We start from the raw sequence: 13,913 nt of genomic DNA on the forward strand, positions 1-13,913 counted from the left end.
ATTCTCCTGCCGCCCAGCTCTGCCCCAAATCTCCTTCTCTCTGCCCTGACTCTCTGCCACCCTGTTCTGCCCCTGACTCTCCTGCTCTCTTCCCCATGATCTGCCCTGCTTCTGCCCCGACTCTCCTACACTCTCTGCCCCCGACTCTCCTGCTCTCTGCCCCAAGCGCTGCCCTGCTTCTGCCCCTGCCCTGCTTCTGCTCTGCCCCAAGCGCCGCCCTGCTTCTGCAGGTTTAAAGCAGGTTAAAACCACAGGCTTGCTGGGCAAAGTTAAAAAATAAAAATAAAAAAAAAGGTTGCTGCTCTTTAAGCATGCACAGACCATCTACAGATGGTCTGCGCATGCATCGGGATCGTTACAGAGCGATCTTGGCAGTCGGTTGGGGGCGTGATTCCGATCACCCTCATTTGCATGAGAGCGATTCGTGAATAAGCCCCACCCCGGACACGTATCGAATCCCTCAGGGATCGGATCCGATCCGTGCCCGTAGTGAATCTGGGCCATAATCGTTTCTTCAGCCTCTGGAACTGTTCCAGGATCCTGTACAGATGGTTCTGTGCGCCCTGCTGGAAATATACAACTATGCCAAGGTTTCTTGCTTGGCCCTGGAGTGGGTATAATGGGTTCTCTTTTAAGCGGCTCCAGTTACTGCTAAGTGTTCCGAGGTTCCGCTAAGTGTTCCGAGGTTCCCCTAATTAGATATTATGACTAGATTAGTTAGAAACCTTTTTTTTTTTTTTTTTTTTTGCTATATCTAGTTGGCTAGGGTATTTGGGCTGGATGGGCTTCTCCTTCCCATACTTTTAAAACAAAAAAGAGGAAATATTTATTCACTGAGAGAATAGTTAAGCTTTGGAATGTGTTGCCAGAGGTTGTGGTAAAAGCAGATAGCGTAGCTGGTTTTAAGAAAGGTTTGGACAAATTCCTGTAGGAAAAGTCCATAGTCTGTTATTAAGACATGGGGGAAGCCACTATTTGCCCTGGATCTGTAGCATGGAATATTGCTACTCCTTGGGTTTTGGCCAGGTACTAGTGACCTGGATTGGCCACCGTGACAACGGGCTACTGGGCTTGATGGACCTTTGGTCTGATCCAGTAAGGCTTTTCTTATGTTGGCGGTTGGGGAGGGGGGAGCCAAAGACAAAGATTTCTTTATTTTGAACTCAGATTTTTCTAACCCTGGTTAGTTCCCTCCAGAACTCAGCCCCTCCCCTGAATATAATACTATTCAAGGGAACATTACCTTTCTAATCTAATCTAATCTAAACCTTAAGTTTATAAACCGCATCATCTCCATGAGAATGGAGCTCAACACGGTTTACAAGAACTTAAAATAGTGGGTAGAGAAGAAGAAAAAGGATTACATGAACTTATGTGTAGAAGGGGGGAGAGAAAGGGGGGAAGGATAGAGCTACAATTTGCTGAAAAGCCAGGTTTTCAGTTGTGTGCGGAATAACTGAAGGGAGCTCAGGTTCCGCAGCGGGATGGTGAGGTCGTTCCAAATACCTGTGATTTTGAAGAGAAGGGATTTTCCCAGTTTGCCTGAATAGTGGATGCCGCGTGGAGAGGGGAAGGCTAGTTTAAGCCTTTGGGCAGTTCTGGAGGAGTCGGGACTGGAGGAGTTGAAAGACAGTGGGATAAGAGGAGGCAGGATTCCGTGAATGATCTTGAAGGCCAGGCAGGAACATTTAAAATGGATTCTGGAGATTATTGGGAGCCAATGAAGTTTGGCAAGGAGTGGGGAGGCATGGTCAGACTTGCGTTTTGAGAAGATCAGTTTGGCTGCAGTATTCTGGATTAGCTGGAGTCTTAGAATACTTTTTTTTTATAGATTTAAGTAGATGGCGTTGCAGTAATCTAGTTTGGAGAGGATGATGGATTGGACAAGGATGGCAAAGTGTTGTTGGCTGAAGTAGGATCTAGCTTTCCTCAGCATGTGAAGGCTGAAAAAGCATGATTTTGCCAAGGAGTTGAGGTGGTCATTGAGGGAGAGAGAGGAATCGATAGTGATACCAAGGACCTTGCATGAGAACTCGAGCTGTAGTGTATCGTCTGTGGGTAGTGTGAAAAGTGTGGGCAGGTGTTCGAATTTTGGGCCGAGCCAGTGTAGTTTTGTTTTAGATTCGTTTAGTTTCATCTGTACCGAGAGGGACCAGGCACGGAGTCTCATTATGCAAGCTGTAATGTTTTCGTGGAGGTTGGTGAGGTTCTGGTCAGTCTCAAGGAGGACAAGGATGTCATCTGCATAAGTGTAGATTGTTTCCAGGGGGGATAGTTGAAAGAGTTTCAGGGAGGACATGTAGATGTTAAAGAGAATAGGGGAAAGGGGTGATCCTTGAAGGACACCGCAAGATCTAGTCCAAGGAGTGGACATGGTGCCATTTGTGTTGACGGTGTAGGAACGGGAGCGTAAGAAGTTTGAGAACCACATTAGGACGGTGGAGTCGATTCCAATCTCGGAAAGTTGGTAAAGTAGTATGTCGTGATGGACGACATCAAAAGCAGCGGAAAGATTGAATTGTAGTAGGACAGCGAATTTGTTACGTGAGTGTAGTTGTACCTTTGAAATTAGGGAAACTAGGAGGGATTCAGTGCTAAAGCAGGGTCTGAAGCCATGTTGCTAGGGGTGAAGAATGGAGAATCTCGAGATAGGAGGAGAGCTGGGTAGCAACTATGGTTTCTAGAAGTTTGGTAAATAGAGGGATATTTGCTATGGGACGGTAGTTTGATGGTAGGGAGGGGTCGAGATCGGCTTTTTTCAGAATAGGTGACAAGGCAATGTGGCCCATTTTTGTGGAGAACAAGCCTGATAGTAGAGCAGAGTTAATGAGTCTCGTAAGGGAGGAGATGGCCTGTGCAGGAATGTTTTCATAAAGGTGGGATGGGAAAGGATCTAAGATGCATTTGCAGGATTTCAGTCTGAGGCAGAGTTTAGAGATCTGGAGTTCAGATATGGGTTCAAATGTCATCCAGGATCTATCCGCTGGGATAGGGTTTGAGTCATTGGGAGGAAGAGAATTGTAAGAGACTGCTGAGGGGAAAGAGCTCCTTATGGTGGAAATCTTTTCATTGAAAAATTTGGCTAAGTCGTTTACGGAAGGAGGGAAGAGGTGGAGTCGTTTTTTGAGGTTAAGTTTCGCCAGATGTAGAACAGAGTACTATTTTGATTTTTTGATCTGGTGATTTTATCTCCATAGAAATTCTTTCTTACTTTTTTTAGTATTGTGTTATAGCACTTGATGTTGTCTCGCCAGGATTGTTTGTCTGAGGGGGATTTCGATTTTTTCCATTTCCGTTCCAGGGCTCGACAATTCTGTTTTAGTTCCCTGTGATATGGAAGGTACCAGGGGGCTTTGTGGGAGTGGGAGATAGATTTTGTAGATAAAGGGGCCAAAGCGTGGTAGGTAGTCCCGGAAAGGGTAACCCAATTATGCCAGTTGGACTCTGGGTCTGTGTGTTTAGGAGAAGGGGGAAGTTGGTTAAGAAATTGGGTCCAGAACAATTCGCTCGTGATTTTTTTGCGGTAGGTGATAGATTTTGTGGGCCGGGGTGGAGTACCTAGATGAGACATGAAGATGGGGAGGCAGAAAGAGCCTAGAAGGTGGTCAGACCACGGGACAAGGTCCCAGCGGGTCTCTTCGGCAGAAGTTTTGTGCTCAGTCAGGTCGAGGAAGCTGATGATGTCTAGTTTATGTCCTTTATCATGGGTAGGTGTGGGTGGAGGAGTGGTGAAGCCAAGGGAGGTGAGGAAGTCTTTGAATTCAGTTGTGTCCATGCTGGTGTTATCGTCAAGGTGGAGGTTAATATCTCCTATGATCAGTAGTCTCTGGAATTTTAGGAAGACTCTTGTTATAGTCTCTAGGACAAGTTCAGAGGATTTATTCCAGGGGATAGGAGGGCGGTAGAGAAGCAAGATGCCTAGTGGGTGGGGTTGGAGTTCATCTTTAACTGAAGCTAGTAAGAATTCTAGAGAGGTATGGCTGCCCTTTTCAAGGAGCTGAACATTGAAGAATGATTTGTAAAGCAGAGCCAGGCCTCCTCCTTTCCGGTTGATTCTGGGTGAGAAGAGGCCATGGTAGCCAGGGGGGCAGAGTTCGTTTTGTGTGAAAGTATCGTCTTTTCCGATCCTTGATTCTGTGATGCACACGAAACCCGGATCAGAGTCATCGAGTAGGTCTTTTATTATTTGGGTCTTGTTGCGGACTGATCTGGCGTTACAGTAGAGTGTGGGGACCGGGGTGAGAGAGACAGAGGTGAGGTTGGGTAGGTTGGCTGGAGGGACAGGCTTTAAGGAGGAGTGGTTTCTTCCTCTGTGTTTTTTGTTGTGATGAGTTCTAGTGTGTACTAGTGTGGGGATTCTGAGACCTGGGCAGGTGTTTGAGACTGTGGAGTCTAGAAATTAAGAGGAAGAACTAAGCTATTAAGGTCACTGTGGGATCCCAAAAAGCAGAACTATAGCTTTGCTGCACATTCAAAACCCAAGTTTAGAAAGCCAGTATTTACACTTGTATACAGTATCTGCATTATGTGCAGAGTGCAAGGGGGCATGATTTGAAGTAATATGGGTGAGCCTTGGGTGGGACCAAATTTACACCTATTCTTTCCCACATGAAGGTTTTCAAAATTACTGATTTAGTCCAGCCCTTTAAAGGAGAGGTTAAGGTAGATATCCTTCTCAGTCTGCCATTATTTATTTTCCCCTTCAAATTTAAAATTAAATTATATTTGTGGCCTCTGTAGCTAATTAGTAGCAGTTAAATGTGTAAGCTTGGTCTGGCAGACATAGCCACGTGCAGCATATGTATTTTGCAACATATGTGTATCTTGGCACTTACATGTGCAAGTTGCTGAGGTTTCTCTGTTGATTTTCCCCCATGTTTATATGTATATAGATATAGGGTTACCAGATTTTGCCTTGAAAAAAAAAGAGGATGCGTAGTCCTGCCTCAGGCCCCCGAACCCGGCCCCGTTCTGCCCCAGCCCTGCCTCGTTCCGCCTCGTGTATTCGGGGCCGCGTCTAGAGGGCATCTGCGCATGCTCAGATGCGATGCGGTGACATCACATGTATGTGCGCATACATGTGACTTCACCTCGTCACTTCCACGCATGTACAGATGCCCTCCAGAAGTGGTCCTAATCTCAACGACAAAGTTTTGAAAAGCTGTCTTGGACGCCTGTACAGTCCTCTGAAAAGAGGACATGTCTGGGTAAATCCGAATGTCTGGTAACCCCCTCCTTTGTTTTCTCCTTACCCTCTTACCACCTTTTTTTATCTCGATGTATTTTACTCTTGCCTAACCCTTGATCCTCTTGTTTCTGTACTTTTCTGTCTTATCTATTGAACATGTATTTATTTATTCATTTTTAAACTTTCTTTAAAAATTTTTAGCATTGTAAACCATCTAGGCACAAGTTGATAGACTGTATAATAAGTATAGAATAAACTTGGAACATGGGGAAAAAATCCCCCTGTGTACTTGCCAGCACATGCAATCGCACATACATAGCAGTGGCGTACCAGGCATATGTGACACCCGGGGCCCATCATTTTTTGACCCCCCCCCCCAGTGACAGGTCAAAAGCGCACGACGACAAAGGCGCGACGACAACCCAGCGCAGACAACTGAGTGCAAGGTGGAAGCGCGCCAAAGAAAAACAGTATTTTAAAGGGCTCCGACGGGGGATGTGGGGGGGAACTCCCCACTTTACTTAACAGAGTTCGCGCCGGCAATGTGGGGGGTTGTAACCCCCCACATTATACTAAAAACTTCACTTTTTCCCTAAAAAAGAGGGAAAAAGTTAAGTTTCCAGTAAATGAGGGGTGTTACAACCCCCCAAACCTCCCACAATGCCGACACAATCTCTATTAAATAAAGTGTGGGGGGGTTCCCCACCAACACCCCCCATCAGAGCCCCTTAAAATACTGTTTTCATCTGCGCGCTTCTGCCTTGCGCTCAGTTGTCTGCGCTGGGTTGTCAGCGCGCCTTTGTCGTCGCGCGCTTTTGACTATGAACCCCCCCATCTAAATGAAAAATATGATTTTTAGTAACAATCCATATATCGCACAAGAGTGTACCTAGGAAAAGGCAGCATCTTAAACACTGCAGTGAGCAATAGAACACCAACACATACATTGCAAAACTAAACAAGCCAGATTCCGCACAGTCAATTGATCCTACAGTCAATGCCAACTGAAAACTATGTTCTTTTCATACGCACAGAACAGAGATACACCCTCGCCCAATATGGAATAATCACAAACTAAAAATAGAAATATGTAGACTAAAGTTAAACTGAACCGCCAAGAAACCAGGCCCTGGATACAATGCAACACCACAAAAACAGTAACACATGTCCTCTAACTCAGTGCAAAATATAAAGACAGTAGATGTAAATTTGAAAAAACTGATACATAACAATCACCACTTTACAAATTAACAAATAAAAATAAAACAAATAATGAGAAATAAAAAAATACCATTTTATTGAACTAATCCCCATAAACTCGGTCCCCATCCCTGCAAACCACCTGATTCCATCCACACAAGCCTTGAATTGTTTTATATTGAACTTATTATATTAAAGTATAAAAAGAAACAATATTCTGTACAATTGTCAGTTTATAAATCAGCATCTTCTCCCCACTCTCTCTTCCCCATTTCCCTTCAGCGTCCTCAGCCCACTCTCTCTCCACTTTCCTTCAGCGCACACACATAAAAACAAGCAAGTAATTTTATATCATTTTCATTCTATTCATTCATAGAAATTAAAGTCTAAATAATGCCAGTCACATAACAAAACATGATTTTACAAAAATAATTCCCTGCACAGTCAAGCCTGCAAGGATTACTAGATGTCTTTCAGCAGCTCCCCTTCCCCCTTACCTTTGTGGCCAAGTCAAAATGATCTACCAACAATAAAATTTTAAAAATACAAAGAACACTGTATGCAGAGAAAATGTTAAATGTATGCAGAGAAAATGTTAAATGTCAAGGCAGATGACTTTATGCAATGTCACCTCAGTAACAACTATGCAAAAATAGACAAATATACCCCCTCCCTTTTTATAAACCGCGATAGTGGTTTTTAGCGCAGGGAGCTGTGCTGAATGCCCCACGCTGTTCTTGACGCTCATAGGTTCCCTGCGCTAAAAACCGCTATTGCAGTTTAGTAAAAGGGGGCCTTAGTGCAAAATATAGACAGCATATATAAATTCTCAAAACGGACACATTTTAATCACTAAATTGAAAATAAAATCATTTTTTCTACCTTTGGTAATTTCATCAGTCTCTGGTTGCATTTTATCCTTCTGACAGTGCATCCAATATTTCTTCCCTTCTTTCAGCCTCCTGTATGCTTCTTCTCCTCCAGACCTCATTCCCTCCCCTCCTTCCGACGTCTGCGCTGACATCGGGGAAGACTTCCGGTCAGCTATGTGTGCGCGGGAGGGCAGGTAGGAACAGAAGACGAGCCTCGTGGCTCGAGTTATATTTAACCCCGCGGGTCCCCCGTCGTCCCCGTTCAGCTCTCTCCTGTGCACCCCCTTGGGGCGTACACCCGGGGCGGACGGTCCCCCCGCCCCCTCTAGGTACGCCACTGATACATAGGCATTCCTGAATGTATGTTAGAAAAAGGTCTAAAATGCTACTAGAATTGTACACATCCCAACCTGGATGCATCAATTCTGATTTCTACTTTCTATCTAAAATGAGGCTGTTAACATCTTGTTATGTGTACATATGGGTATTTGGGGGCATAAAGTAAATGCCCGATTTTTGGTTTTAAAAATGTGCAGCTCTTGTTTTAGTGGTGCTGTTCTCTGGTGTGATGCAATTTAGGAATATGAATGAGATTTAGGTGCAGCAGGTTGCTGTCAAGCTCTTTTTGAGGTCACTGATGGATGCAGATGGGCGTGGTGAGCAGTTTCTTGGCCTGAGCATAGGGGGAGATGAGCAGAGAAACTGCTAAGGAGGAAAGGAGCCTAGTGTTTGGTTAAAGGTGGAGGAGGAGGATAGGGGTACGTTAGAACACACCTGAATTTTGGTCGAGGTTAGTGAAAGGTGGGCAGGAGGATGAATCTTTGGTTTTGGATAGAAGGATGCAGTCACTGGAGAGCTGAGGGCACATGCAGCTGATTGGCACAACTGGGAAGACAAGGCTATGCCACTTAAGCAAAAAAGAGGAGGCATACTATAACATAACATAAAAATCAACTTCTAGACTGCATAACCTGGCAGATCTATGCGGTTTATAAAAGATTACGTCAAATTACAACCATGCGATCATCATGGAATTTAATTACCCAAAAATCTAGAGAATAAGTAAGTTTTCAAACGTTTTCTAAATTCCAGATATCATATATACTCGAATATAAGTCGAGACTCCCTTTCCCCCCCAAAAGGAGGAATAATGGTTGACTTGAATATAAGTCAGGTGGCTTAATATTCAAGTGTCCTTCCCTGTCAGGCTCTGCATCCAGCACCCTCCCTGCCAAACTCTGCACCCAGCCTCCTTCCTTTCCTCTCCTCCCCTGTCAGGCTCTGCACCCAGCACCCTTCTCTCCATCCCTCCCCTGTCAGGCACTGCACCCAGCACCCTTTCCTCCATCCCTCCCCTGTCAGGCACTGCACCCAGCACCCTCCCTGCCAAGCTCTGCATGCAGCCCCCTTCCCTCCATCCCTCCCCTGTCAGGCTCTGCACCCAGCACCCTTGCTTCCTTCCTTCCCCTGTCGGGTTATGCACCCTTCCTTTCCTCCCCTGTCAGGCTTTGCACCCAACACCCTTCCTTCCTTCTTTCCCCTGTCAGACTCTGCATTCTCCCTCCCAGGCTCTGCCTTCTGTTCCCCCCCCCTTCCTGCCCTATCTTCATACCTCTGCCAATCCCTGATGGAGGTGCATCGGGTCGTCTGCCGATCTTTGTTGGAGGTGCAATGGGCAAGAGCAAGCTTTCTGAACTCCTGCTCCGCTGCTAACCGGCTGCACGGATCCACTTTGTTCATGTCAGCGGCACGAGCAGCAGCGCAATTTGGCTTCTTCAAATTGAGAATTTGCGCTGCTGCTTGTGCCACTGAGATGAACAAAGTGGATCCATGCAGCTAGTTAGCAGTGGGGCAGGAGTTCAGAAAGCTTGTTCCTGCCCGCTGCACCTTCACCAGAGATTGGTAGATGACCCACTGCACCTCCACCAGGGATCAGCAGAGATATGATAGGGCAGGGAGGAGGAAGGGGGGCAGAGCCTTGCGGTGGCGGCAGCAGCCTTAAAAAATTCTGGGAGGGGGCATTGACCCGAATATAAACTGGGACCCCAATTTTTTGGCCCAAAAATCCCGGTTTATATTCGAGTATATATGGTTTGAGAAAGACTTAAAAGATAATTGTTTGAATTCTTTGTCTCAATTGGCAGCCTGATATGAAAGCATGCGTTCATGAAATCTTTTGAACTTACAACCTTTCACCGATGGAAAAACAAAAAAAAAAAAGCATGAGCTTTACGTGAATGTTCTTGAGTAGCAAAGGAAAATGAATTAATCAAATAAGCTGGAGATTGACCTGAGAAGACTTTTTATAATAGACACAACCCAACTTAAAAATAATACATGCCTCAACTGGCAACCAATGCAGTTGACGATAAAAGAGAGTTAGATGGTCATATTTCTTCAAACCAAAAATAACTCTTACCGCGATATAACATTCATTTCTCTAACAAAACCTTAGAAGCCTACAGGTAGAGGAGTTGCAGCTCTGTATTCCAGGAAGGAGAAAATAGAACATTTCTTGGCATCTTGTAGTGCATTACCATCCAGATTAACTTGAAAAAAAAAAAAAAAAAGCCATCCTTTCTTTTCTAGGACTTCAGCACTGTGGGAAGGAGGGGTTCATGCTGCTACAGGGATTTGTGACATTTTAATATTTGCAGCAGCTCTGTAGAATTTGTGCTCTGGCACGTGATAGCAGACAGGTAAAGGCTGGAACTCTGGATAGGGGAGACAAATTTGCAGGATTGTGTTTGCAAGATCCAATTGCTATTTTGAACAATGGTATACATGCATGCCTGCAATCTGTAAGGCATTTCCAAACTGTGTTTACTGTCAGAAAAGAGCACGTTGCAATGAATTTTCTCCAACTTTTCTGTGTAGGAACTCTAACTAAATTGAGAGGGCTCAGGTGGATGACATTTTTTTTTTTTTTTTTGGGGGGGGGGAGTTTAAAACTGGTTACACCAACAACTCCTTCTCTCTGTCTCTCTCTAGATGTCTTCCTCTGCTGAAAATGGAAATAATAGTTCTGGAAAACAGGATGGGGAGAAAACATATAAAAAGGTATGGAGAAATGAATTATATGATTAGCACCGCTTTTTTCTATCAGAGTAGAATTTTTCACTTGCCTGCTGTGAGTAAATGATGGATAAATATTTTGTGTTTTTGAAAAAGGCTTCATGTGCTGTTGAAACATCTTATTCAGCTGTGCTCAGTGTAGGCCTCTTTTACATTCTCCAAAAATTGTTTGTGAAAAGTAGGCTTCGTGACTGAAATTTTTCCTCACAGCATTATTGCATGTGCTTAACTTTTTTTGCAGCATGTATATATGTTGAAGGCTTCTTATATGTTGTGCCAAGAGCACCCAGTGAGGAAATGATTTGAATATAAGTATACTATACCAATAATATCCCCCTCAAGTTTCAAATATCTATCTCAATCTCTTCCACAGAACTTCAGCGACATAACTCCGGGCTCAACCTTATCATTGCCCTATGCTTTATGCATCCATTCATCATTGGTTACATTTCATTATATTTAAAATATTTGCTAAATTTATGCTTTTTTCTTATGTGCTGTTATTTATCAATGGGTCTCTTGTTCAACGTGTTTCGCCCATCGCTTTTTCAAGAGACTGGATGTCGGCAGCGCTTGTAATAGCAATAGGGAAGTTCTTAAAAAAGCGATGGGCGAAACATGTTGAACAAGAGACCCCTTGATAAACAACAGCACATGAGAAACAAGCATAAATCTAAGTAAATGACGAATGGACACATAAAGCTTAGAGAAATGAAAAGATTGAGCCTGGAGTTTTGTCGCTGAAGTTCTGTGAAAGAGATAGAGATGGATATTTGAAACTTGTGGGGGATATTATTGGTATAGCATGTATTTTTACTCCTAAGAGTGAAAATATTGCTGTATAAAGAATTGAATATTTGAATCTTAAGTATGGCACATATTTTTTTCATAAATTATGTCCCTGATTATATAAACGGCACCTAAAACATAGGCACCATGCAATGCAGTACATAGCGGCTGTCGATCTTGAGTTAGGTGCAGTTTATAGAATCACGACTAGCGGTGCCCAAATTGGAATTAGGCACTAGGATCAAAACCTTAGGTGCCCCCTATTTATGCCAAGGTTTCCTTGGCCTAAATACGGACACCTAAGTCTAATTAAGGAGCCAACATGCAAAACATGCCCAAGATCCACCCACAATATGCCCCTAACCACGCCTACTTTCTGGAAGGCACTTCAGTCTAGGCATCTACCTAGAAATTTTAGGCGCCTACCAAATTATCCACCTATCATCTAATTCATTGTTTTTAATTGTTACTTAATTGTGATTTTCAATTAACGGCGCCGATTAAGACTAATTGAATCATTTAGTTAGGCATCTAAATCGGCTGTGTGCGCCAATCTAGGCACCTAAATGTATAGCGGTGTTTCTCAAGTCGGTCCTGGAGCACCCCCTTGCCAGTCAGGTTTTCAGGATATCCTCAGTGACTATGCATGAAAGAAATTTACATATAATGGAGGAAGTGTATGCAAATCAAGTTTATGCATATTCATTGTGGATATCCTGAAAACCTGACTGGCAAGGGGGTACTCCAGGACCGGGTTGAGAAACACAGTTTTATAGAATCAGGGCTTTCAGTTTCTACTGTACAATCTTTACCAACGTTGGAAACCCAACAGCAATGAAATACACACCATCAGATAATAAGAAGGCCTTGTGTGATAATATCTACTTTTGAATGCTGCTAAATGCCAAACTTTTATTTTTCTTTACAGTGCTATAACTGAATGGGTATAGAAATGATCTTTAACTCAAGTGTATTAGGTCAAAATTCCTGCTATATCCCCCTGGGCAGCTTGTGAGAAACTCTAGAAGTCCGTTGCACAGGAGAGCTTGTAGTCATATGAACGCCATGATCTTTTTTTGTGAAAGAGATAAAGAATGGAAGAAGGTGTTGATGCCCTTGTACAGGTTGTTGGCGAGGCCCCACTTGGAGTATTGTGTTCAGTTTTGGAGACCGTATCTGGTGAAGGACATAAGAAGACTTGAAGCGGTCCAGAGGAGGCCGACAAAAATGATAGGATGCTTGCACCAGAAGACGTATGAGGAGAGACTGGAAGCCCTGAATATGTATACCCTAGAGGAAAGGAGGGACAGGGGAGATATGATTCAGACGTTCAAATATTTGGAAGGTATTAACGTAGAACAAAATCTTTTCCAGAGAAAGGAAAATGATAAAACCAGAGGACATAATTTGAGATTGAGGAGTGGTAGATTCAAGAGCAATATAAGGAAATTCTATTTTACGGAGAAGGTGGTGGATGTCTGGAATGTGCTCCCGAGAGAGGTGGTGGAGAGGAAATCGGTGACAGAGTTCAAAGAAGCGTGGGATGAACACAGAGGATCTAGACTCAGAAAATAATAGTAAAGATTGAAGAACTAAGGCCAGTACTGGACAGACTTGCATGGCCTGTGTCTGTATATGGCCGTTTGGGGGAGGATGGACTGGGAGGGTGCAGATGGGCTGGAGTGAGCTTTGACGGAGACTTCAGCAGTTGGAACCCAAGCACAGTATCGGGTAGAGCTTTGGATTCTTGCCTAGTAATAGCTAAGAACCAAAAAATAAAAAAAATTTAAAATTGAATCAGGTTGGGCAGACTGGATGGATAATTTGGGTCTTTATCTGCCGTCATCTACTTTGTTACTATGAATGCATCTACCCTGTTGCATTTTAGCACCAGTAAAATGATCAGTTATATAATTTGTATGTAGTAATGTCCACAGTGTTTACATTTTCATATTTGGAGCTCACACAAAAGGGAACATTGACTTATGGAACATTTCCACTTGTCACGTATAGTCTGTTAACCCACAAGACGAAGTCTTCCATAAATCTGAATCATGTGAGATGCATTTTCCATATATGACTGGGGATCTGTAGGTTATTAGTCAGGCTTGAAATTTTTATAGTAACATATTAATAAGTGCTGCTGAGTCACATAAGAACTAAAATTCAAAAGGTAGATTTAAAGAGAAATTCCAGATTCATGTATTGATTGGAAATGATCAGAGTACATAGTTGGGTTTTTTAAAGTATTTTCCTCATAGTTTTTGGGGAGACTGTGAGGCTCATTACTAGTGTGTGCCTTTTAATGTGCACTATCATAATTTGCACTCAGTAGTTTTCTATATGTGCAAAACAGGTTATCTAGAAAAATATCATAGAGACTTCAGCAATAAAAAATGCTGAGGTGTAGTTCTCTTCTGTGAAGTCAGGTTCGTGAAGCCAGTTCTCTGTATAACTTTGACCAGTATCAAACTTATGGCTAAATTTACTCAAAGATGTTTTTTAATATTTTACCATGGCCTAGCTCCTTCTTATTTGCTGGATTTAGTGTCCTTAATGATTGGTATAAAGGGTTATAAACAACAAAACCAATTTTGTTTACAATTTCCATTGCCTAAATCAATTAAGCTATTCCGTCAATTTAGTGCTTCTTTTAGTTATCAAGCTCCGACTATTTGGAATAAATTTCCTCTCACTTTTAGATCAGAAACTAATTAGCTAGTTTTTAGAAATCTTTTAAAAAGTTTTATTTAAGAAATTTAAGAAATTTTTAACTGTTTGGGTTTTTT

The 13,913-nt window shown here is 43.1% G+C and overlaps 1 protein-coding gene across 6 annotated transcripts in view; it reads left to right on the forward strand.

The window, feature by feature from the left end:
* Positions 1-13,913, forward strand: part of PIP5K1B (phosphatidylinositol-4-phosphate 5-kinase type 1 beta) — a 257,847-nt gene that overhangs the window by 137,643 nt on the left and 106,291 nt on the right. For all 6 annotated transcript variants that reach the window (XM_033924953.1, XM_033924911.1, XM_033924930.1 and 3 more), the window contains one exon: positions 10,252-10,320. In XM_033924953.1, coding sequence (XP_033780844.1) covers positions 10,271-10,320 — 50 coding nt within the window. In that variant the 5' untranslated portion in view covers positions 10,252-10,270. The remainder of the gene's footprint in view (positions 1-10,251; positions 10,321-13,913) is intronic.

The sequence above is a fragment of the Geotrypetes seraphini genome, chromosome 1 (genome assembly GCF_902459505.1).
Source record: "Geotrypetes seraphini chromosome 1, aGeoSer1.1, whole genome shotgun sequence".
NCBI lineage: Eukaryota > Metazoa > Chordata > Amphibia > Gymnophiona > Dermophiidae > Geotrypetes > Geotrypetes seraphini.